At 43.0% G+C, this 25077-nt stretch overlaps 1 protein-coding gene across 3 annotated transcripts; it reads right to left on the bottom strand.

Annotated features, from left to right (window-relative positions):
- Positions 1 to 1040: 1040 nt before the first annotated feature.
- On the bottom strand, positions 1041 to 24586 carry ZNF287 (zinc finger protein 287). 3 transcript variants are annotated; one of them, XM_064583567.1, is made up of 7 exons: positions 24322 to 24586; positions 23808 to 23879; positions 22752 to 23353; positions 22031 to 22131; positions 19635 to 19761; positions 19073 to 19159; positions 1041 to 8396 (listed from the first exon to the last, which is right to left on the bottom strand). In XM_064583567.1, exons 3-7 carry the CDS (start codon positions 23152 to 23154, stop codon positions 6829 to 6831), a joined length of 2286 nt encoding a protein of 761 aa, XP_064439637.1. In that variant the 5' UTR covers positions 23155 to 23353; positions 23808 to 23879; positions 24322 to 24586; the 3' UTR covers positions 1041 to 6828. The 3 variants fall into 3 exon arrangements, with proteins under 3 accessions (XP_064439637.1, XP_045745759.1, XP_064439638.1); XM_045889803.3 differs by lacking the exon at positions 23808 to 23879; XM_064583568.1 differs by lacking the exon at positions 23808 to 23879 and having other exon boundaries at positions 22752 to 23156.
- Between the last annotated feature and the right edge of the window lie 491 nt (positions 24587 to 25077).

The following is a 25077-nucleotide window of genomic DNA, read 5'->3' as shown; positions in this document are numbered from 1 at the left end:
CCTCTTGCTTCCTCAGAACTGGGGTCCTGCCCTTCTTAACCCGGGCCCCTGGCGTTGTGCCTCCGTTTCCCCTTCGGAGCGCTCCCTAACTGACCTTTACTTCCGGACACGCTCACGCCGCCCACACACGCAGTGAGCGTTGCTCCTTCGGCTGTCTTGCCTGGTGTTCGGCTCAGCCAGTAGTCCTAAACCCCCACCCCATAGGAGTGTAGACGCGTAGTTGGCTAGCTTGTTCTAGAAGGAGTCGGTAAAGATGTCAGGCTTCGAAGTCTCTCTGTTTCACAGCTTTGCGGCTGTAGCAGGCGAGCCGCCAAGGAGGATACTTCAGTGAATATGGTTGCGTTCCAATAAAACTTTATTGACACTGAAATTTGAATTTCATGTGTCAGGAAATATTCTCATGTCCCCCAACCATTTAAATGTCTTCTTCTCCAGTGTAAAATATGAATGAATATAGTGTCCCAGGTGAAGTTTTTAATCCGTGGACAGCGGAGTGTGAGGATTACTTTTCAACCTCTGGGTACAGATCGGATCTGGAATGACCTGAACTTTTTTCTTCGGGGAAAGACCTACTCTGTAAGCTTGGAAGAGGCAAACTCATTTGGGTTCCTGTCTTCTCTACAGAGAAGCCGTAAAGGTCCCCAAATTCGTGGTGGGCGAGTGCCAGTCTTCTACACCGGAAAGGACAGTCCTGGGAGGCGCTCGGCCAAGGACTCCGAGCATCCCCGCATATTCCTGCTGGCCGTGCGGGGAATGCAAGGCCTCGCTGTTCACCTGGGCCATTTCTCAGCCTCGTGCTGACAGCAAGCGAACGTGCAGGTGGTGGCGGCAGTGAGACCGCGCATGGTTGCTTACAATTCACCATAAAAGTAGCCATTCCCCCAGGCTCAGTGTTGCTTTCCTCTAGGGCAGCCCACTGTGGGTGCCGGAATTCATCTAGGCCCGCCTGGGGTCACCCTCGTGCAACTTGGGGTGGGGGTGCGAGTCCAGAGTAATTGGCTCAGATGTGAAGTCTGGCTGCTTTTGCCGTGAGTAATAAAGTTCTTTGTCTACGACCCAGGAGTCTCATGTCTTCTCCTATAGGAGAACTACAGGCTAGCTTATTATCTTGTAAGGTGAAATCCCAGACCCTTTACAGTTCTGGACATGTAAAAACATTTTTTTTCTGAGAACAGAATCTGGATTATTGTGTAAAACTTCCTGCAGAGTTGCACTAATCAAACATTTATTTACTATGTGCCAAGTGCTGTGCTTGGTAGAGGAGATCCAGAATTGAGTATCATATAGTCTCTCCCTTGTTAGGAGCATATTCTTTAGTAGGAAACATGGCCATTCTTCTGAAGGTCTTTTTTTTTTTTTAACTTTTATTTTTTAAAGTAACCTCTTCCCCCAACGTGGGGTTCAAACTCACAACTCAGATCAAGAGCTGCACGCTCTACCGAGCCACCCACATGCCCCTATCCATGGTCCTTCTGGATGCCTCTCTCCATCCCTGTCCAAATCATTAGCGAGTCCTCGAGACTCTACCTTCAAAATACATCGCGTTGGGTCACTTCTCACCGGCTCGGCTGCCACAAACAGTATTTCTCCGACTCTGCAATAGTTTCCTGCTTCTGCCCTTGTTGCACTTTAGGACGTTAGAGTTACCTGGGGAATTGAAGAGATACCGTCTCCAGCCCAAATGAAAGAAATCCATATCCCTTGAGGTGGGGCCCCGGCATTGGAAAAGCTCCCAGGTCATTCCAGTTGGCAGCTAAAGTGAGAGCTGCTGTTGACAATGAGAAGATATTGTAGGGTCTCAAGCAAATGGCGACACACTCAAACGTTCTACTTCATGGGTAGCGCCGTATGTGGTGGCCTTGAATGTTCATGTGACTTCAAGTGTGGAAAGGGGCGAAATCAGGGGCAGGGTGAACACTTAGCTGGTTATGGAATAGTCTATGAAATAAGGCTGTGGCAGTGGGGATCTAGACGAGATGGAACATTTCTAGAATACATAGAAAGTAAAACCAATAGGACTATAGCTACAGATGAAGAACAGAGTGGCTTCCAGCCTCCCTGCCACAGTTCCCATGAATTGAAAAAAGATTTTGGGGGGTCAGATTTCTGTTTTAGATTAAACCCCTGAAGGTACTTTTGAGATAGGTGATAACACTGAGTATATGGTTCTGAAACCTGGGAAAGATCTGGGCGGGAGACCACAACTGAAGTGGGGGTAGAGAGGAGCGCATTCTTTGTTGGGCTATTCTCATTTCAAGATTTGAATTTAAGAAGCTATATAGGAAGGGAGACAAAACAAACTTTCAATGCTCTAATCTCATCAAAATATGTAATTTTATAAAGTCGTAGGTACATACTGTTTGTGCTCTGAATTTCCATTAGCGTTAATTTTACAGAAAGAATTCCACTAAGTGTTGGAAGCATGGGTTCCAAACCCTTATTCTGTCGCTGTAGGACTATAGGACCGCAGGCAAGACACATCAGCCTCATGGGCATCACCTTCCCCATCCATACAGAGGGTTGGGGACTCAGTGTTGCTTGTAAGCTCACACACATATTTATACGTATCACTAGAGTGCACATGCTTGCATTTTTAATGGCTATAGTGTTCTAAGGGCCTAATAATCGTAGTGAAATAGAGAGCCATGAACAGAATAACAGAAATAGAGGACTAAGTACATTTACAGGCACATGCAAGTGAATTGATACCAGAAGCTATAGTTGAAGAACGAAACCTAACACTCTTCAAGTTCTGAAGGCTAAATAAAAGTTTAGCAAGAAAAGCTAGCACTTAGATTTGCATGAAACAGATCCTCAGGATTCAAATTTAGGTCTTATCAGAAACCTGCTTTAAAGAATGTGATAGGAAAGATGGGAGCTTATAAATATGTAAATTACCCAGACATGTAATAGTTAAAACATTCTAGGTATCCTATATTAAGTTGCTGTCTTAACTGCTCCTGAATTAACCCACCTGCCAAATTACCTGACAAGCTCCCTTAAATCTGCTGGCCTTGGCACAAGACCTCATGTGGTTACACTTGCTTTCTAGTATACCTAACACTTCCGCCCTCTCCACAAGGCTTCGTTGTTTGCTCCCCAGTTTCTAATTACATCTCCTACAGAATTGTGTAACTGATGAAATGAGTGCAAAGAGTTGCCTTTATGGGAACTTAGTTGGTTGGAAAGACTCAAAGGCTACTCACCAGTACCATCCCAGCAGCAACAAGCATGCTTTGTGCCCAGATCTTAGTTTCTAAATAGTTGCCTATTTAGCCAAAGATTCCTGGAGAAATGGCTCATTCCATACCTGGGACACTGGACCTGAGATAGGTCAGAAGGAAACAAGGTCCTGAAAGACCAGAGAAGAAGGGATGTCAAAGACACATGAGCTACTCGAAGGGTTCCAACTGGCCAAGTTTGGGACAATTTGAGCTACAGAAACAATGGCCCTAACTGATTTTCAATACATGGAATCACTTGTCATCACTGCCAACCCCTTACTCTGAAAACTCTTAAGGAAAAGAATTTAAGTATGACCTTGACTCTAGTGCATTCCCAGCTGATGACAGAAGGCTCTGCTTTACAGAAGTATGCATCAGTAAATGTAGAAAATTGCCATTTTGCAAATCTTAATGAAACAACTGATTCAGGGAGTGATCATCACTGGATACTAAAACTATCAGGTGGAAACAGGCTATCCATATCTTAAGATATGGCTGCCATGTCAACTGAGTGATCAGGTTTTACATCACTGATAGTCAACCAAATGTTAGTAAGACTTTTGATGTGATGCAAGACGAAATACATCTGTGAAACATGTTGAACCTGAAGCCGAACAAGGCTTTGGCCCTAAATGCTAGTTTACAGAAACCACAGGGGACACAGGAACAAGATAAACCATATATAAACCATCAGTTAAATCCTGAATGTGAGACATTCTACAGCTGACCTGCTATATTTAAAAAAAAAAAAAAAAGGTCCTGGAAAAGTCAAGAGGTGAGAGACGTTTTGATAGATGAAAGATGTAACAAGTAAACACAACGTGTGCAACTTCACAGCATCAACAGGGAAAATTTAAACACGGACGAAGCATTCGGTATTTGAAAATTACTCTTCTTTTTTGAGGTATGTAATGGTATGCGGTTATGTGAAAATCTGTCCTTATTTTTATGAGAGTCATGCTGAAATACTTAGGGGTGAAATGTCATGTCTAACTTTCCAATTGTTCAGTAAAAGAGGTTAAATTTTTAAAGCTAAGTGGTAGATATACAGTTCGTTTTATTAACCTTTCTGTATATTTCAACACCTTTGTAATAAAAAAGTTGTGGAAAATAAGACTGCTAAAAAAACTTGGATTACATGTGGATCAGACAACCGTAAAAGTGGGAAAAATACACAAAGACTTATGATTCTCTACTATTCCGTTATTTTATAAGGGCATCAGTTGCCTCAGTGTATCAACGGAAGACTTCATAAATGCATTATTTACATAAAACTCACACAGGCAGGAAATACAAACTAAAGCAAAGCAAGGCGCCATGGACTGTGATACTCCACACATTCATGCCAGGAGGGGAAAATCAAAGTGTTGTGTAAGGTATGAAGTAGAATTATAAATAAAAATTGCATCTTAAATACAACGGTTATTTTCTAACATGGTAACTATGGCGTAAGCGTTAACTTGATTATGCAACCTGAAGACAATCTACACTCTGTGGAGGAGGATTCCGTGCCATCAGGGTTAACTGATGTGAGGACAAGGGAAAAGCAGTAACTTCTTGAAGAAAACACTCAAGAAAGCCTTGAAGATGCTAGCACCCCTGGTCTTTCCTTCGGCACCTGTTTGTATCAACAGTAACATCCAAATGAAAGTGCATGGTCAATATATGCTTAACTTGATATTTATGGCACCAGAATTTGTATCGATTTTTCTTTATCCAGTTCAGGGAAACGTCCTGTGCAAAGGTGTCCTGTAATTTCTTTAGGAATATTACCCACTGTTAAGATGTGGGATTCGGAATTCGGATTCTTTAATTTTAAGAAGTTCCTATTACCCAATAAATAACCGCTATTTTGCTTAGTATTTCTTTGCACACATGCACAAAAAAGGATTTTAAATTCAACCAACTTCACTCCTGTTAATTCTACCTTATTACTCAACTCTAACTTACCTACTTATTCATTAATTCAACAAACATATATTGACCACTTTCCATATGCAAGGCACTGAAGAAACGAATCAAGAGCAGGATGAAATCTCAGCTCTCAAATACGGTCTTATATTCTGATAGCGGAATGCTGTGGATATTAAACAGTATTTTTACCTATTTCTATTTGCATTTCTGCCAGTTTTCCTTTTATGTTTAGGACCCCACAAACTTAGTTATCATCGTTTAATGATTATTGCATCAATGATAGTTTCTGCATCAATGCTTTTTCCAATGTTTCCCGACATTTTAAGAAGAATCCCCATTTTTACTTCTATGTATGAGAAAGTACCAATTCCAATTATTCCTTTAAAATCAGTCCCTTCATTTTTAGTTCCTTCTTAACAACAGGCTGAATTTGGTCTTATTTAATTAGCCACTCTTACTTTCTTAGGTAAACCAAGTCTAACAACAGTTCATGTTGTAAGTTACCTGTGTATTCTTTCTTCACTGCTAAGTCTTCACCCTTGATTTTTTTCCCTGACCCACTTTCTGTAGTGAACTTTATTTTCCATTACTGATCTTTTCCTCACACTTTGTAAATAGCTGCTTTCACCACTTCTTTGTCTTGGGATATGGGGTCACATTTGGCAACCCAGTTTAGTAGGCTTCTTAACGCTCATTCCGTGACATGTCCTTTGTCATCTTTCGCTACTTTAGAAAGCTTTTCGTCGCTTAAGTTAGCTGTGGTTTTCAGCACGGTAAGAAGCCTTGAAAGGATCCAATTAGGAAGTCTGGGCCCTGAGCACAGCAGGCACTCAAGAAACGTGTCTCAACAGAAATGGGCTTCCTATGGTAAAACAGCCACAGGGGAACTTTAAGTTACGAATTTAGGAGTCAGGTGAAAAAATGGGTATTTTATTCTTATTTTTTCCTTCAGGAGGACAGATGTCAAAACCTAGTTAAACTAAGGCTAATATGTTTTAAAGATGAATTTAAGGTGTTTAGTTTTTGCCTTTTCAACTCAATTAGTACAAATGTCTAAGGGCTATATATACATTAGTTTATCCTAACAGGTCATCTTTCCTTAAGCTCTCTTCCTTGAATATTTCAATATTTAAAGGAAAATGTAATTACCAACAGCTGTCCCATAAAAATTAGGATACTTTCCACTACATACATATTTTGCAAACCTACTGGCTCCACACGGCAGTTATGGCATAACGGGAAAAGGGAAGGGAACCCTTCACATATTTAAGGCTTCAAAGCTGGGAAGAAATAAAGGCCTGAAAGCAGCTTTTTTCAATTATCCCAAGATTACTCACTAGCGTGAAATCCCTACTTGATGGAAGCTTTCCAAGTTACATTCATAAGGTCTCATTAAGAAGTACTTGAAATACACTAAGATTGAGGAGTTACAGATTTTTGAGTACTCTTACTTTTACAGGGTTTCTTTCTGGAATGAATTAAACTGATATCAAATAAAGGTTAAGAAGTGAATAAAGTTTTCTTTTTAAATTTCACATTAAATTTAAATAGCTTATATCCGCATTACTAATTCTGATATTTCTGCTGAGTGATACCTAACATATATTGCACTTCTTTTGGGTTTCTTTTAACAGAGTACAAAATAAAATCTGAATGAATTGTAAAACCTAACTGAAGTCTCCTGTATCCATTAATTATGATGTTTGGCACCTGTATGAACACGCTGATGCTGAATGAGGTTTGTACTCTGGGTGAAGGTTTTACCACATATACGGCATGCATAGGGCTTCTCTCCTGTGTGAATTCTCTGGTGTTGAATAAGGCATGTTCTCTGGCTAAAATCTTTATCACATTCATTACATTTATAGGGTCTTTCTCCAGTATGAGTTCTCTGATGTTGGTTAAGTGATGAGGAATAAATAAAAGCTTTCCCACATTCATTACATTTATACGGCTTCTCTCCGGTATGAATCCTTTGATGTTGAGTAAGATTGGCACCCTGTCTATATGCTTTCCCACATATATTGCATTTGAAGGGTTTTTCTCCATTATGAATCCTCTGATGCTGAGTAAGGTGTACACTCTGGCTGAATGCTTTCCCACACACACTGCATTTGTATGGTTTCTCCCCCGTATGAGTTCTATGATGTTGAGTAAGGTTTGCGCTCTGGCTGAAGGCTTTTCCACATATTTTACATATATAGGATTTCTCTCCAGTGTGAGTAGTCTGATGTTGAATAAGAGTCGAGGAATGAGCAAAGGCTTTTCCACATTCGTTACATTTATAACACTTCTCTCCAGAATGAATTCTCTGATGGCGAATAAGGTAAGTACTCTGACTAAACACTTTCCAACACTCATTGCATTTATATGGTTTCTTTCCAGTATGTATTTTTTGATGTTGAAGAAGGTGTGTACTCTGACTGAAAGTCTTCCCACATTCGTTGCATATGTAAGGTTTTTCACCAGTATGAACTCTCTGATGATTAATCAGCGATGAACTGTGGCTGAAGGTTTTACCACATTCCAAGCATTTATACGGTTTTTCTCCAGTATGTGTCCGTTGATGTATAGTAAGGTGTGCACGCTGACTGAAGTCTTTTCCACAGTCATCACACTTATAGGGCTTCTCTCCAGTATGAATTCTCTGATGTATAGTAAGGTGCGCACGCTGGCTGAAGGCTTTACCACACTGGTGACATTCATACGGTTTTTCTCCAGTGTGCATTCTCTGATGTGCAATAAGGGATGAGATATGCCTGAACTCTTTCCCACATTCTTCACATTCATGAGATTTTTCTTTGGCATGGGTACTTTGGTGTTTCACGAAGGATGGGTTTTTCCTAAACTTTTTCCCACACACGTTACATTTATAAGGCTTCTCTCCAGGATATATCTTTCTATGTACAATACCATATGAGACATGATTGAAGGTGGCCCTGCCTTCATCGTACATAGTTTTATTATCTGATTGGGTACCAAACTGAATAATTAGGTTTGAATGCTTTTCAAAATTATTTCTATATATATCATATTTACTAAGACACTCTTCCATAGGGTCTTCTTCTTTTGAGAGGACTGACTTCAAAGTGAAATTTCTTCCATTCGTGGGAATCTTCCTGTAGGTATCTGTTGCTTGCCTCTCTAATCTCTCATCGTAGTCATATGGTTCTTCCAATTTGACGGTCTGAGTTCCAGTCTTTATGAGTTTAGAAGTATTTGTAACTGGAGTACACTCTTGGGCTTCTGTTTTCCATTCTGGGATAAAAAGAATATAGAATATAAAAAGTTTTCCTCTATTTGGAGAAAGGAAACTGCCAAAACAGAAGGAAAATACTGAACATGAATAAAATGCCTAAAAAGACTATGGCTCTGACAACCTCATAACGTGGTACTTAAAGCTTGGGAAAAGAAAATATAGGGGCAGAAAACCAGAAGACCAAACTGCTGAAAAAGGAGAGGCTCCTCACTACTCAACATGGGCGTTGATTAATAAAATAGGTCAGGTGACTAGACTAAGAGATGTGAAAACACCAGATAAGACCCTGGGATCATGTGGGATGACTTCATAGGATAATTTGTATAAAGCAGACACTCTCATTGACTCCTTCCAACCTACTCTGTACAACCCACATAATATTCCAAAAGCAATTTCAAGGAGTGCTCTCCATGCTTAAATACTCTAGTAAATCTCTCATAGTAAGAGTTCTCAAAGTACAGTCCCCAGACAGGTGACCTGGGAATGTGTTAAGTTATTGGTCCCCATACAGACAAGCTGAATCAGGAACTCTGGGGGCTACTGAACCAGAAAAGACCCCAAATAGCCCAAAGGAATGTTGAAAAAGAAAACCAAAGCTGGCGGCATCACAATTCCGGACTTCAAGCTCTATTACAAAGCTGTAGTCACCAAGACAGTATGGTTCTGGCACAAAAAAACAGACACATAGGTCAATGGAACAGAACAGAGAACCCAGAAATGGACCTTCAACTCTATGGCCAACTAATCTTTAACAAAGCAGAAAAAAATATCCAAAGGGAAAAAGACAGTCTCTTCAACAAGTGGTATTGGGAAAACTGGACAGCCACATGTAGAAGAACGAAACTGGACCATTTTCTTATACCATACACAAAGTCAAAATGGATGAAAGACCTAAATATGAGACAAGAATCCCTCAAAATCCTAGAGGAGAACACAGACAGCAATCTCTGTGACCTTGGCTGCAGCAACTTCTTGCTAGACATGTCTCCAAAGGCAAGGGAAACAAAAGCAAAAATGAACTATTGGGACTTCATCAAGATAAAAAGCTTTTGCACAGCAAAGGAAACAGTCGACAAAATCAAAAGACAACCTACAGGGCGCCTGGGTGGCTCAGTTGGTTAAGCAACTGCCTTCGGCTCAGGTCATGATCCTGGAGTCCAGGGATCGAGTCCCACATCGGGCTCCCTGCTCAGCAGGGTGTTTGCTTCTCCCTCTGACCCTCCCCCCTCTCATGTGCTCTCTCTCCCTCTCTCATTCTCGCTCTCAAATAAATAAAATAAAAATCTTAAAAAAAAAAAAAGACAACCTACAGAATGGGAGAAGATATTAGCAAATGACATATCAGATAAAAGGCTAGTCTTTAAGATTATTAAAGAACGTATCAAACTCAACACCCAAAAAACCAAATAATCCAGTCAAGAAATGGGTAGAAGACATGAACAGACATTTCTGCAAAGAAGACATTTAATGCCCGACAGACACATGAAAAAATGCTCAACATCAGTCGGCATCAGGGAAATACAAATCAAAATCACAAAGAGATACCACCTCACACCAGTCAGAATGGCTAAAATTATCAAGTCAGGAAACAACAAATGTTGGCGAGGATGCGGAGAAAGGGAAACCCTCCTACACTGTTGGTGGGAATGCAAGCTGGTGCAGCCACTCTGGAAAACAGTATGGAGGGACCTCAAATGACTCAGTAATTACACTACTGGGTATTTACCCAAAGGATACAGATGTAGTGATCCAAAAGGGCACCTGCATCCCAATGTTTATAGCAGCAATGTCCACAACAGCCAAACTATGATGGAAAGAGCCCAGATGTCCATCGACAGATGAATGGATGAAGAAGATGTGGTCTATATATACAATGGAGTATTACTCAGTCATTTAAAAAAAAAAATCTTACCACTTGCAATGACGTGCATGGAACTAGAGGGTATTATGCTAAGCAAAATAAGTCAATCAGGGAAAGACAATTACATGATTTCACTCATATGTGGAATTTAAGAAACAAAACAGGATCACAGGGGAAGGGAGGGAAAAATAAAATAAGACGAAATCAGGGAGACAAACCATAAGAGACTCTCAGCTATAGGAAACAAACTGAGGGTTGCTGGAGGGGAGGTTGGTGGGCGGACGGGGTAGCTGGGTGATGGCCATTAAGGAGGGCACATGATGTAATGAACACTGGGGGTTATATGCAACTGATGGATCACTGAACTCTACCTCTGAAACTTATAATACACTATAGATATGTTAATTAATTGAATTTAAATAAAACAAAACAAAGTAAAATAAAACAAAACAAAATAAAGAAGAAACTTTGGGGGCTCCTGGGTGGCTCAGTCAGTCAAGTGTCGACTTTGTTTTGTTTTTGTTTTTTTTAAAGATTTTACTTATTCGACATAGAGACAGCGAGAGAGGGAACACAAGCAAGGGGAGTCGGGGAGGGAGAAGCAGGCTTCCCACTGAGCAGGGAGCCTGATGCGGGGCTCGATCCCAGGACCCTGGGATCATGACCTGAGCCGAAGACAGACGCTTAACAACTGAGCCACCCAGGTGCTCCCAAGTGTCTGACTTTGTCTCAGGTCATGATCCCAGGGTGCTGCGATTAAGCCCTACGTCCGGTTCCCTGCTCAGCGGGGAGTCTGCTTCTCCCTCTCCCTCTGCCCCCCTCCAACCCCTGCTCATGCTTGTGCTCTCTCAAATAAAATATATATATATATATACATATATATATATATGTATATATATATATATGAAAGGAAACTTTGGAGATAGGGCTGAGCAATTTGTTTTACAAAGCCCTTCAGGTGGTTTTTGATGTTCACTAAAGTTTGAGTACCAATGGCTTAAAGGAGAAAAGTTAAAGAAGTTCAAAATACCTCCACTTGACATATTCAGTCCCCAAATAATCCAGCCTTTCCTATTCTACTATCTCTTCTTCTTCTTTTTTTTTTTTTTAAGATTTTATTTATTTATTTGAGAGAAAGAATGAGAGACAGAGAGCACAAGAGGGAAGAGGGTCAGAGGGAGAAGCAGACCCCCCGCCGAGCAGGGAGCCCAATGTGGGACTCGATCCCGGGACTCCAGGATCATGACCTGAGCCGAAGGCAGTCGCTTAACCAACTGAGCCACCCAGGCGCCCCTCTACTATCTCTTCTGCCAAACTTCTTATTTAGCTTAAAATCTAAAGTTATCCATATAACTTAAAGCTAACTCCTCATAGCCTTCTATAGGTGCCATGCAAATTCCAGACTTAGGCATTCTCTTTTTTTAAGATTTCATTTATTTATTTGACAGAGAGAGAGCATGAGCAGGGGCGGGGCAGAGAGAGAGGGAGAAGCAGATTCCCTGCTGAGCACGGAGAGAGACATGCGGCTCTATCCCAGGACTCTGAGATCATTATCTGAACCAAAACCAAGAGTTGAATGCTCAACTGACTGAGCCACCCAGGCACCCCCAGACTTAGGCATTCTCTCAAGAAAACTTCTCTATTAAAAAAAAAAAGTATGGCCCAGCTCATTTTTCTCTTTCTTAGAATCCTAAAGTACAGATTAGGTTGAATCATATGAACTTGCCTTTTTGTAGGTCAATATGGCTCAAATATTGGCAGTCTCATGTGATTCAACCTAATGTGATGTTGGGGCCACGACCACACTTGGCCTTGTATTATTACTTCACAACTCTGTGTGTTTCTTTCTTTCTTTTTTTTTTTAAATTTTATTTATTTGACACAGAGAGAGAGAGAGAGAGCACAAGCAGGGGGAGTGGCAGGCAGAGGGAGAGGGAGAAGCAGGCTCTCCGCTGAGCAGGGAGACCGATGAGGGGCTCGATCCAGGACTCTGGGATCGTGACCTGAGCCGAAGGCAGCCGCTTAACTGACTGAGCCACCCAGGCGCCCCTGTGTGTGTTTCTTTTATTTCCAACTTAGATGCAAACTCTGAGAACAGCCTGTGCTTCTTATACACTTCCTTCAGAAAATGGCCCGAGACTCTGGATATGGTGGCCACACAACTGAATTGGTAAAATAAATGACAATAATTTGTTGTGAAAAGGTGAACCAAATGAAAGCACAAACATACACATAAAAGCGAAGCAAATAAAAAAATCCCTGACCTCAAATCCCGCTGCAAAGCAATCAAATATGTATTTATTCATGCCTATTATGTTTCCAGTATGATGGTTTAAAACAAATTTAAATTATCTTTCTCCCTTGAAATCAGGTCAAAGACACAGGGCTTCCAAATATTACGAATTATGTAATGAAATATAATCAAATATGGAGTTTATAATATAGGAAAAATGGTACTGGATGGTTCAGAAATTTTCTAAGATGCAGATCAAAATATAAAAACCTTACAAATTTATCCATTCCACAGAATCATATGCAGTCATTAAAAGTGACTCTACCATTCATCAATAAAGGACTAGAGTAAGGGATAATGGAATATTGATAACTGATAAAAATAACTAGGTATGTTTATGTATACTGACTTTTATTACTTTGATTCAGATACAAAAATCAGAGTTGACATTAGAAAATGCTTGGGAGTAATGCAAAATGAAAAAAAGTAGTCCCACAGCTAGTATGAAAATGCACGGAACTAGACAAATACTATCAAAGACCTAAGAAGATTATAGGTTTTTGTTTTTTTATAAGATTAATTCATTTGACAGAACACAAGCAGGGAGAGCTGCAGGCAGAGGGAGAAGCAGGCTTCCTGCCGAGCAGGGAGCCCAATGCGGGGCTGGATCCCAGGACCCTGGGATCATGACCTGAGCCGAAGGCAGACGCTTAATCAACTGAGCCACCCAGGCGCCCTGATTGTAGGTTTTTAAAAAATTATTTTCTAATCTTCAATATATTGGCTATATAACTTATTGCTATTTAGTACTAGAAATGTAGTTGTAATTTTTTGTTATGCTATTTCTATATAAGAAAAATAATAATTATTATTATTATTTTTTTTTTAAAGATTTTTATTTATTTATTTGACAGAGAGAGACACAGCGAGAGAGGGAACACAAGCAGGGGGAGCGGGAGAGGGAGAAGCAGGCTTCCCACGGAGCAGGGAGCCCGATGCGGGGCTCGATCCCAGGACCCTGGGATCATGACCTGAGCCGAAGGCAGACGCTTAACGACTGAGCTACCCAGGCGCCCCCCAAAAATAATTATTTTTTATTTTATTTATTTATTCAACAGAGAGAGCACAAGCAGGTGGAGGGGCAGAGTGAGAGGGAGAAGCAAACTCCCTGCTGAGCAGGGAGCCCGACTCGGGGCTTGATCCCAGGACCCCAAGACCATGACCTGAGCCAAAGGCAGACACCCAACCGACTGAGCCACCCAGGCGCCCCATAAGGAAAATATTTAAAAACAACTCTCTCAAACCAGAACTTGTTACTCTCCCCTCCAGAAGAACAAAATGAGACTGTTAGTGGATTGTATAGTTAGGGGTGTTTGTGTCACATATACAAGATGAGAGAGTATCAGAAGCTGAGTTTAATTCTCTCTTTTTTAAAGATTTAATTATTGAGAGAGAGTGCATGAGAGCGAGTGTATGAGAGGGGGAGGGGCAGAGGGAGATGGAGAGAGATTTTTTTTTTTTTAAGATTTTATTTATTTATTTGACAGAGAGAGACAGCGAGAGAGGGAACACAAGCAGGGGGAGCGGGAGAGGGAGAAGCAGGCTTCCCGCTGAGCGGGGAGCCCGACGCAGGGCTCAATCCCAGGACCCTGGGACCATGACCTGAGCCGAAGGCAGACGCTGAACAACTGAGCCACCCAGGCGCCCAGAGAGAGAGAATCTTAATTAGGCTCCATGCTGTGGAGCCCAATGCAGGGCTCAATCTCATGACCCTGAGATCATGACCTGAGCTGAAATCAAGAGTTGGATGCTCAACTGACTGAGCCACCCAGGTGCCCCATTAATTCCGATTCTATGGAATCAGAATCAGTCTACGGCAGAGTGTACTATATACCTGAAAAGGAAAAGTACTAAAGGTATGACAAGCTTAAAATAACAAGTGTGAACCATGATGATGAAGAAATTGCTACAATAAATACACATTTTAAACCAATCAGTTTATTGGTAATTCAAAAATTAGTAGTATTAAGCAGTGCTTAAATATACGTATTTAACCAGAAAGGACTGGTTGGAAATGTTTAAGTGTCTACTGGTGAACAGGGCCAAAGAGTGGCACAATACTTCTTGTAGATGAAATCGGTATTGACTCAGATAATCAAAAAAAGCTTCGGGGGGGAGGTATGATTTGAATTGAACCTGAGAGAATGGCTAGGTTAAATAAAGAACCATAAAAGTTCCGAGAAACAAATGGCCACTGAAGACCAATGCTACTATTTGTGAATTATCAAAGTTTCCATTTCCTGAAGTATGACTTCAGGATATGGTTAGATATCCTAACCAGGGGCGCCTGGGTGGCTCAGATGGTTAAGCGTCTGCCTTCGGCTCAGGTCATGATCCCAGGGTCCTGGGATCGAGCCCCACATCGGGCTCCTGGCTCAGCGGGGAGTCTGCTTCTCCCTCTCCCTCTGCCTCTCCCACTGCTCATGCTCTTTCTCTCTCTGTGTCTCAAATGAATAAATAAAATCTAAAAAAAAAAAAAAGATATCCTAACCAAAGGTTCAACTCATTATGTACCTCTAAGCTGGTAAGAAAGGAAAACCCTCAGAGGCCAAAAATCAAGCAAAAGCAGGAAGACAGGAAGTCAGCAGGAGCTGACTGAGATAGCTTGTCAATCTGGTTAATGACCTTATACTTCCATTTTGAGGGTGCAAGGGGTCCAGGGGCCAGAAAACAAAGCTTGGGGCCCTAACAAGGAAGGGAGGCTGACAGGAATCCTGAGCATAGAGGATTAGACCCTGCTTAAGGACTGGCTAGAAAAATAAAACAAAACCTAAAAAAAAAAAAAAATCTCTCTTCTACAGAAGGCAAAAAGAAACTTGCCTTTCTCAGTCTTGGTGCTCTTTGGAGGGAGAAAATTCTCCCCCTAAAATAAATAACCATAAAATGCCCCCTCTTGTGGATTACAGCCCCAATGCACGCTGCCTGAATGATCTAAAAAGCTCCTCAGGCTCAAATTAAAGGGGTCCCAGACTAAGATTTCTTTTATCACCATCTACGGTTCTTCCAGAAGACTATCCTGACTCTAGTCCAGGCTCATTTCCATTATGTCACGCATGTTTCTTCAGTGTCTAGAGTGTGCCAAAATCATTCCACAAAGAATTTACTGTGCTATGGGTACAGCCTGCGCTACAGGTACATACAGGTCATTCTGCTATAAATTATGAGAAGAATTAAGAATTAGCTTTTCAAGGGGTGCCTGGGTGGCTCAGTCGTTAAGCCTCTGCCTTCGGCTCAGGTCATGATCCCAGGGTCCTGGGATTGAGCCCCGCATCGGGCTCCCTGCTCCACGGGAAGCCTACTTCTCCCTCTCCCACTCCCCTTGCTTGTGTTCCCTCTCTCACTGTGTTTCTCTCTGTCAAATAAATAAAATCTTTAAAAAAAAAAAAAAAAAAAAGAATTAGCTTTTCAAGTAGTATTACCCAAGTTTGGGACAACTGAGCATGAAAAACAACAAACAAAACAAAACAAACCTGAAATTAGTGGACTAATACACTGAATTTTGAAAAATCCCCTTAGTCCATAGTGACATGTTCACATAAAAAAATGAGGTGGGAGGAAGAAGAACTATTCTTTACGGGAGAACTATTCTTTACGGGAGACTGCTGTTAATCCTTTAGAAGAGATGACTGAATTAGAAAATCACTAGCTTGCAATCAGCAGTATAATAAAGCAAGAATCAAGAATGGATGCTACATCAGGGAAATCCAAATCAAAACCTCAATGAGATACCACCTCACACCAGTCAGAATGGCTAAAATTAACAAGTCAGGAAATGACAGATGTTGGAGGGGATGCGGAGAAAGGGGAACCCTCCTACACTGTTGGTGGGAATGCAAGCTGGTGCAGCCACTCTGGAAAACAGTATGGAGGTTCCTCAAAAAGGTGACAACAGAGCTACCGTATGATCCAGCAATTGCACTACTGGGTATTTACCCCAAAAATACAAATGTAGGGATCCGAAGGGGTAGGTGCAACCTGATGTTTATAGCAGCAATGTCCACAATAGCCAAACTGTGGAAAGAGCCAAGATGTCCATCGACAGATGAATGGATAAAGAAGATGTGGTGTGTATATATACAACGGAATATTATGCAGCCATCAAAAGGAATGAGATCTTGCCATTTGCAACGACGTGGATGGAACTGGAGGGTATTATGCTGAGTGAAATAAGTCAAACAGAGAAAGACATGTATCATATGACCTCACTGATATAAGGAATTCTTAATCGCAGGAAACAAACTGAGGGTTGCTGGAGTGGGGGGTGGGGTGGGAGGGATGGGGTGACTGGGTGATAGACACTGGGGAGGGTATGTGCTCTGGTAAGCGCTGTGAATTGTGCAAGACTGTTGAATCTCAGATCTGTACCTCTGAAACAAATAATGCAATATATGTTTAAAAAAAAAGAAGAAGAAGAAGATAGCAGGAGGCGAAGAATGAAGGGGGGGAAATAGGAGGGGGAGACGAACCATGAGAGACGATGGACTCTGAAAAACAAACTGAGGGTTCTGGAGGGGAGGAGGGTGGGAGGATGGGTTAGCCTGGTGATGGGTATTAAAGAGGGCACATTCTGCATGGAGCACTGGGTGTTATGCACAAACAATGAATCATGGAACACTACATCTAAAACTAATGATGTAATGTATGGGGATTAACATAACAATAAAATAATAATAAAAAAAAGAATGGATGCTACAAATCCTTAAATAAAATAGTACCAGGGAATGGAATAGTCATGTGGCCTCTAAGTATCACTCCACAGATTACTTACTGATTATAAAGAAAAAAATGCACCTTTAAAACAGAGAGATCTGGTCACCAGCACCTTAACTTTTAAAATGAGTATCACCAATGATAAGACAAGTGGCAACGGACAGTACACACCTAGGATGTCTTTTTGGTAAACATATTTCATCTGAGTCTAAACAGAAGGAAACAATCAGGGAAATCTAGACTGTGGGTCATTCTAAAAAAACCTGGCCTGGATCCTTCAGAAAATGTCAGAAGGGAAGCAGAAGGGAAGGTAAGGGGAAAGAACAGAAGCAAAGTGTGTGTGTGTGTAAAAAGATAAAGCAAAGGGGCGCCTGGGGGGCTCAGTTGGTTAAGCACCTGACTCTTGATTTCAGCTCAGGTCCTGATCTCAGGGTCGAGCCCCGTGTCGGGCTCCGCACTCAGTGGGGAGTCTGCTTGAGATTCTCTCCCTCTGCCTCTGCCCCTCCCCCTCCCAAAAAGAGATAAAGCAGAAGTGGCTAAATGATGGTAGCTGGTGGTTCCAGGTGAAAATTACATAGGTGTTCAATGTACTGATTCTGCAACTTTTTGTAGGTTTGAAGTTCTTGTGGAGGAAGGAAGGAATGGGAACAACTAAAAAGCCCATCAATAAGGAACAGGTTTAATAAATTATGAGACACACAACAAAATGTGATGCAGATAGTAAAAAAAAAAAAAAGAATAAGGAAGTTCTTTATATCCTCATTTGGAACACTTCTCAAGATACACTTTTAAGTAAACAAAAGCAAAGTACAAAACTGTGTGTACAGTTTGCTACCATTTCCGTTAGAAAATGGAGGAAAAGGGGCACCTGGCCAGCTCAGTCAGTAGGGCATGTGACTCTTGATCTCAGGGTTAGGAGTTTGAGCCCCACACTGGGGGTAGAGATTACTTAAAAAATAAAATCTAAAAAGGAGAAAAAACATTTTTTTCCCCAAATGATATAAGGAAAGCCTCCCAAAAACAGGATTTTTTTAAGAACACACACACACACACACACACAAACACACACATTAAAGAGTTTATTTGAGAGAGAGTAAGAGAGCACAAGTAGGGGGAGGGTCAGAGGGAGAGGGAGAAGCAGACTCCCTGCCCTGATGCGGGGCTCAGGACCCTGGGATCATGACCTGAGCTGAAGGCAGACACAACCGACTGAGCCACTCAGGCGCCCCCAAAACATTTTTATATTGATTTTATATGCAAACAGAACAAAACAAAATACCTGAACAGAAACAACTAGAAACAGGCACCAGTGATTGGACTGAGAGATGCAGGAACTGGGTGAATGCACTACAGTAAGAGAACATTTGAAAAAACACTTTCAAAATTAGAAAATAAAGAAAAGAATGAGTTAGGGAAGTGGAGGTTGGAGGCTACAGGGGTTTGTTGGTAAACAGAATAAAAAAAATTTACATGGAAGAAGGTCTGAAACTTAAAATTTTCAGGACATTCACGCAAGCTTATAAAAGAGGGAGGGGGACACAGCACAGTCAAAGCACCAGACGAAGCTGGGGGGGGTACCCAGGGGCCACAGGGAAGGATGAAATGAGAAACACCGGGGAAATGTGGAACAGTGGTGTCTGGAACTCTCTTCCTGAAGGTGGTTCTGCAAGGAGACCATGCCAAACAGTTCAGTGTCCCCAACAGGCCGGAATGTCTTGGTGGAGAGTGACCTGGCCATGTTTTAAAAAAAGGTATCTCACTGCACTTATGCTCTTAAATGCAAACAATCTCATGACACTTAATTCTCTCACCTGGACTAGGGCCTTCCAAGATTTCTTTTATCACCATCCATGGTTCTTCCAGTATGGGAATCACAGTTGGTCGGTACACTGTAAGTCCTGTTTGGGAGGAATATAAGGAGTTTTATCCTGGAGATAAACAGCTGTTAGAATTTTATTGCCTGACTTCGATTTATCTGTGAGGACAGACTTCTACAGGAAAACAATGGTTTCATGGATGTGATCTAGTGGGAGAAATAGGTCACTGTGCTTTTCAGTGCTAGGATAAAAATGTCCTGCTACTCAGGAGGGTATGTGCATAGAGCTCATGGCAGGAGGAGATCACGGGGAAAGCAGGGAGTGGGCAAGGTGCAGCGTGGTGTGGAAGTCCTGGGAAGCTGTGTGTCATAGTTTTCAATGATCCTTCACTTAGAAACCTTTTATTTGGGAAAAGGGAGAACATAGCCCAAATGGGATGAGCACACTCACCTCTAAGTCCCATTCTTAGCAAAGTGCTTCAGAGGCCAACCCATTTTTAACAGAGGAAAGAAAGATGGTGGATATGCTGGCAGGAGTGGGTGCAGAGGATGCTTACCCAGGGAAACCATGTTCCAGTAGTTCTGTAATGTCACAGTCTTGTACAATTCCTTCTGTACGGGACGCATTATCTCCCAGTCCTCCTGGGTGATATCCACAGCCACATCTTTGAATGTCATTGATTCCTGAAAAATCAAATATAACTTGGTTCAAGAATTGGTAGCAGAGTGGTAACACCAGGGACATGTGTGGTGGGGGGAATCACAGAATCTTGACCTTTAGTAGGACCCTAAAGGTTATCTAGTTAAAACCCTCACCCAAGTTATGGATGAGCATACTCAAATGGTCCTACAGGGAAGTCTGAAAACATAGAATTTATAATTACGTTTTCAGCTGGTACAAGTGTATGTATTGGTGGCTCAATCTTTTTTTTTAAAGATTTTATTTATTTACTTGACAGAGAGAGAGACAGCGAGAGATGGAACACAAGCAGGGGGAGTGGGAGAGGGAGAAGCAGGCTTCCCGCCGAGCAGGGAGCCCGATGTGGGGCTTGATCCCAGGACCCTGGGATCATGACCCGAGCCAAAGGCAGTTGCTCAACGACTGAGCCACCCAGGCGCCCCACTGGTGGCTCTTTTTTTTTTTTTTTAAAGATTTTATTTATTTATTTGACAGAGAGAGATACAGTGAGAGAGGGAACACAAGCAGGGGGAGTGGGAGAGGGAGAAGCAGGCTTCCCACCGAGCAGGGAGCCCGATGCGGGGCTCGATCCCAGGACCCGGGGACCATGACCCGAGCCGAAGGCAGACGCTTAACGACTGAGCCACCCAGGCGCCCCTGGTGGCTCTATCTTAAAGGAAGGTTATACACAGAAAACAGTTGAATGGTTGTGCTTTTCAAGCTCTGCCTTAAGAATTCTATGTGTTATAATTTGAAATTTTAAGATATATCTGTGTGCTCTAAGATGAAATGCAGAGCCCTTCCTTCCTTTTTAAAATAAAATTGGGACTGAAACCCACACTGTTGAACTGTTACACTTTTAATACATTTCATAATCTGGTTAAGGTTAGTATCCCTCTTTGCTCTTTTCCTTCTTTTTGTTTAAAAAAAAAGGGGGGGGCACCTGGGTGGCTCAGTCGTTAAGCGTCTGCCTTCGGCTCGGGTCATGATCCCAGGGTCCCGGGATCGAGCCCCGCATTGGGCTCCCTGCTCCGCGGGAAGCCTGCTTCTCCCTCTCCCACTCCCCCTGCTTGTGTTCCCTCTCTTGCTGTGTCTCTCTGTCAAATAAATAAATAAAATCTTAAAAAAAAAAAAAAGGATTCTTTTTACATGCTTTTCAAATAAACTTTCTAAGTTCCTTATAAAAATTGTATTGGGTTTTGACAATTACATTGCTTATAATTTAGGGAGAACAGACAATTTTACAACATTCAAAGCTTCTTGCACGTCTTCTAGTATGATACAGGACATGGATGTACTATAAAATTTATACTATGTTTAGTCCTAGATATTTTAAATTTTGGGGGTGGGGAAAACTACACATGGAATCTTTTATCTCATTTCATCATCTGCCTGATTTTAACGAATATGTAAGAAAGTTATTAATTTTCTTCTCTTTTTTAAAGTAAGCTCTATGTCCAACATGAGGCTTGAACTCATGACCCTGAGATCAAGAGTTGCATGCTCTACCAACTGAGCCAGCTACCCCTGAAAGTGATAAATTTTCATATGCCATTTTCTGTAGTAATCACCTTACTCAAATTTTCTACTACGTTTCCCAGTTTTTCCCCTGCCCCTGATTTTTTTAGGGTTTTCAGGTAAACAATCATACTATCTATGAATAATAATTTTACTCTACCAATTTCAGATACATATTTTATAGTAAAATTTTCTCTTAAGGTGGCCTGACAGAACATAGACTCACGATCAACAGTTAACACCACAAAACACATGGCCTTTAATTACTTGTTAATGAGAAAAATAATTTTAGCAACTATTGTTTATTGATGGTTTACTGTAATCCAGGCTAACCACAAGTCTCATAATGTTTAATCCTCACAATCTAAGAGGTAAATTCTATTTTTATTAGAGTTTAATCACTCAGGCTAAATGTGGTCAAGTATCTTGCCCCCAAATCATAGGTTCAGAATCAGGCACCAAACCTGATTCATCTGGCTGTGGCGGTCAATCCCTTAACCTCTATGCAATGTTGCTACCTTAAAATCAAACAGTGAAGAAAGGCTTCCCCATCAGGGGAAGGTAAAAGGAGCCTATTTCTTAAAAGGGCAGTCACTTATCTTAACAGGCCAAGATGGACTTAAAGACAAAAACTGATGCTTAAGTCCTAGATTGGGCTTTTGGGGGGACAGAAGTTACAGGGCCAGGACATAAAACGTCCTCACACAAACACCTCCAAGAGGCCATTTTAAAATCACAGAAAAAACTAACACTTACTTTGGTCACCAAGTCATTTAACCACCCTGCCTGGAAAGCAGGTCTTCCTTTGGGGTCTTCCTCTGGGGTCTCTTGGGCAAGGACAGAGTTCTGAGGAGCAGCTAGGGAAGGGAGACCATGATGGAGATTAGTCCTGTTTGAACAGCCTAGGAAACCTCACCAAACAGATGCCTATACTTTCCTAAAGTGAGAAAAACAGCACCCCTACTTTAAAGAATCAGAGGGAAGGACCAATGACTTGTCCTAAGATATCAATGCAGGTTTCAAAAACAAGTCTGTTCTGGGACTGCTAAGGATATGCATCAAATTCCCAATTTTCTACTAGATCTTCGTGTGATGTAAATTGCGTATGCTGTCTCTTAATAAGGAAATGTGCTCTGGACCCTTTTCTACCTTTTAGGAAGCATGTTATTGTAAAATCCAATTGACAAAGCCAATGACTTATTGACAGAATGGCTCAAACCTCTGCAGGTAAAATTCCTGAGGGCTCGCACGGGGTAACTGGGTTGTCTGGTCATTGTTTTAGGACACTAGGTAATGTGTGTTTGGTCCCAGTCTGGAAGGGGCACGCCCTGCAGGACGGGGTTCATGTTAAAGCCTGTTCTCACTCACTGTGGGGCCCTTTGCTCTCCCCAATTTCTTTAAGGGGCTCCTCTGTGATATGCTGGCTGACTTCTCTAACCACCCAGGATTCCTCCCCTTTCTGCCCTACAATTCTCACCTTCTTCTTCTAGAATCTGAGTCAAATCCTCCACCAGAGTCACCACTTCCTCACTGCTCTCTGGGTACTGGGACTTCACCCAAGTCCTAAGCTCCCCAGGCAGGATGGTCAGGAATTGCTCCAGCACCAGCAGCTCCAGGATTTGTTCCTTTGAGTGAATCTCAGGTCTCAGCCATTTAAGGCAGAGTTCTCGGAGTTGATTCAATGCCTTTCGAGGACCAGCTAGGTCTGGATATGGAAAATTCCTAAAATTCTGTCGACAGGTCTCAGTGTCACGCAAGATTCTTGAAGCAAAGGTTTCCTTCTCAACACTGTGGGGTCCACTCTGAGCCTTGTCCGGCTTCCACATGAGAAGGACTTGGGAGCGTGAAGAACTGGTCATCCTCTTGCACGAGGCTAACATTGCTACAGACAGGAGAGAGAATCTGGCAATATCCTTTATATCTCCAGCAGTGAGCCAGCTGCTTGAAGTCTCATGCTAGAGCCACAAAGACATTATATCAAGGGCTGCTTGCAGCCAAGGGCAGAACAGGGTCAAGGTAGAGTTAGCAGCCTTAGTTACAAATTCTGAGCCCAGAACTTGCAGGGATGGTTAAGAGACCCTGAAACAAAACAACAGACCATAAAGTCAAGAATTCTGGTGCTCTCTGCCATACACACTCACAAACAGAAACAGTCTATTCGGTGTGCATAGATAAACACCCACCGACTCGACCTTGGTCTTCCTCCCCTACATCCTCAGACTTGTGAGATAAATGCAATCTGTTGGGGACAGGGGTTGGGACTGCTCTCAAAAGGTGGTAATAGAAGCAAAGACCCATGAGCAAAACAACAGATCAAACTTCTAACTTGTTGAAACAGAAATTAAACTTTTACAGAGCGGGGGGAAAAGCTTCCGTGTTTTTCGGATGTTACAGAAGCTAAAAAGGACTGAAGAGGCTCTCAATAACAGAGCTTATCCATAGGTACTTAGAACAAACCGGGAGGAGAATCCTTCCTAATAAAGTGCTCAAGGTTCCCAAGGAAACTGTCAAGGAAAAAAGGGCGGACATTTACCTGCTTTGCATATTAATGCCAGCCTATTCTAGCTTTTCACTACCTAAGGGCTGGAGAGACAAGTCTGTTGGCCTGGAAAAAAGTACAAGAGGCTGGTGTGAGCTGAAGCCCTTTTAAATGCTTCTACAGGAGACAATCCCTCACGAGTAAACTTGAAACCAGGATTCCCGAAGAAAACCTCAGAACAGGCCCGACCCCGCGACCTGACACCGCCTGACCGCGGGCTCCAGCTCTGAGCCCTCCTCGGGCTCAGTCGTGTAACCAAAGCCAACTGTTTACACGCCCTGCAGAGGATATGCGCCAGCCTCGCCCGCCGCCTCCCCTTCCCGGGCGCGTCTCCCTAACTCCCCTTCGGCCGGAGGGTCGCGGGTAGCGGGGACCCGGCCCGCCGCAGCAGCCCCCACCCCGTGCTCGCCTTCTCCGCAGGCCGCGAGCGCGGACGCCGCCCGGGGACGCGCTGGGGCCCCGGCCTGACCGCGCGGACACTCGCCCCCGGCGCCCTCGACATCATTACCTGTCGCCGGGAGCCGGCGGACGCGCAGCCGGAGCGGCCGGAGAGGCCCGGGGCAACAATGGCGGCGGGGGCGCGGGCGCCTGCGTGGCGAGCTCGGCCCCGCGCTGCAGAGGGGCCTCCGGCTCCGCCACGTCCCTAACGCGGAGAGCGCGACGCGTCTCGGCCAGAAGCCGCCCCTTCCAGCCCGGTCCCGAGAAGCCTGGGCCGGATCACACCGCGCTTCGGCTCCACCGCGACCTCGCCTCAGCGCCACTGCGCATGTGCGCGAGAGGAACGCTGCGCGCCCGCCGAGCCAATCGGAAGGCGCGTCCCGGCCCTCCCTCCCGCCCGAGCCTCATTCCTTGGACCCGTCTCCATGGTAACCTCCTCCACCCATCACTGCGACTTGCTCGTTAGCCTGCAAGGTTCTAAGGGAACTTTAAAGTTTCCCCGGCCAGAAGCAGGTCTGGTAGACGCCTGGGAGGTGGGGGAGCTACTAGCATCTCGGGGAGGGGGATGCGGATGGGCGGCGGTTAAAGCTCCGCCCCAATTAACCAGACAAAACCCGGTGCCAGAGTTCTAGAGGAAGGAGGGGCAGGGAAGATGTGGGTCCAAAGGCAGAACAGCCCAAAGTGCGCTTTCGGGCTTCACTACGCATACACATCTACGATTAAATTTTCTAAGTCCCTCCTCCGGGATCTGATTCTGACTGGGAAAAGGGATAACACCCAACAGCATGTTGTTTACAGAGACACAACAAACCGACATAAAATGCTT

This window comes from Mirounga angustirostris, unplaced genomic scaffold (genome assembly GCF_029215605.1).
Source record: "Mirounga angustirostris isolate CCGP_5_RB_7025 unplaced genomic scaffold, mMirAng1.0.hap1 SCAF_17, whole genome shotgun sequence".
NCBI lineage: Eukaryota > Metazoa > Chordata > Mammalia > Carnivora > Phocidae > Mirounga > Mirounga angustirostris.
This window is presented reverse-complemented; position numbering and strand designations above follow the sequence as displayed.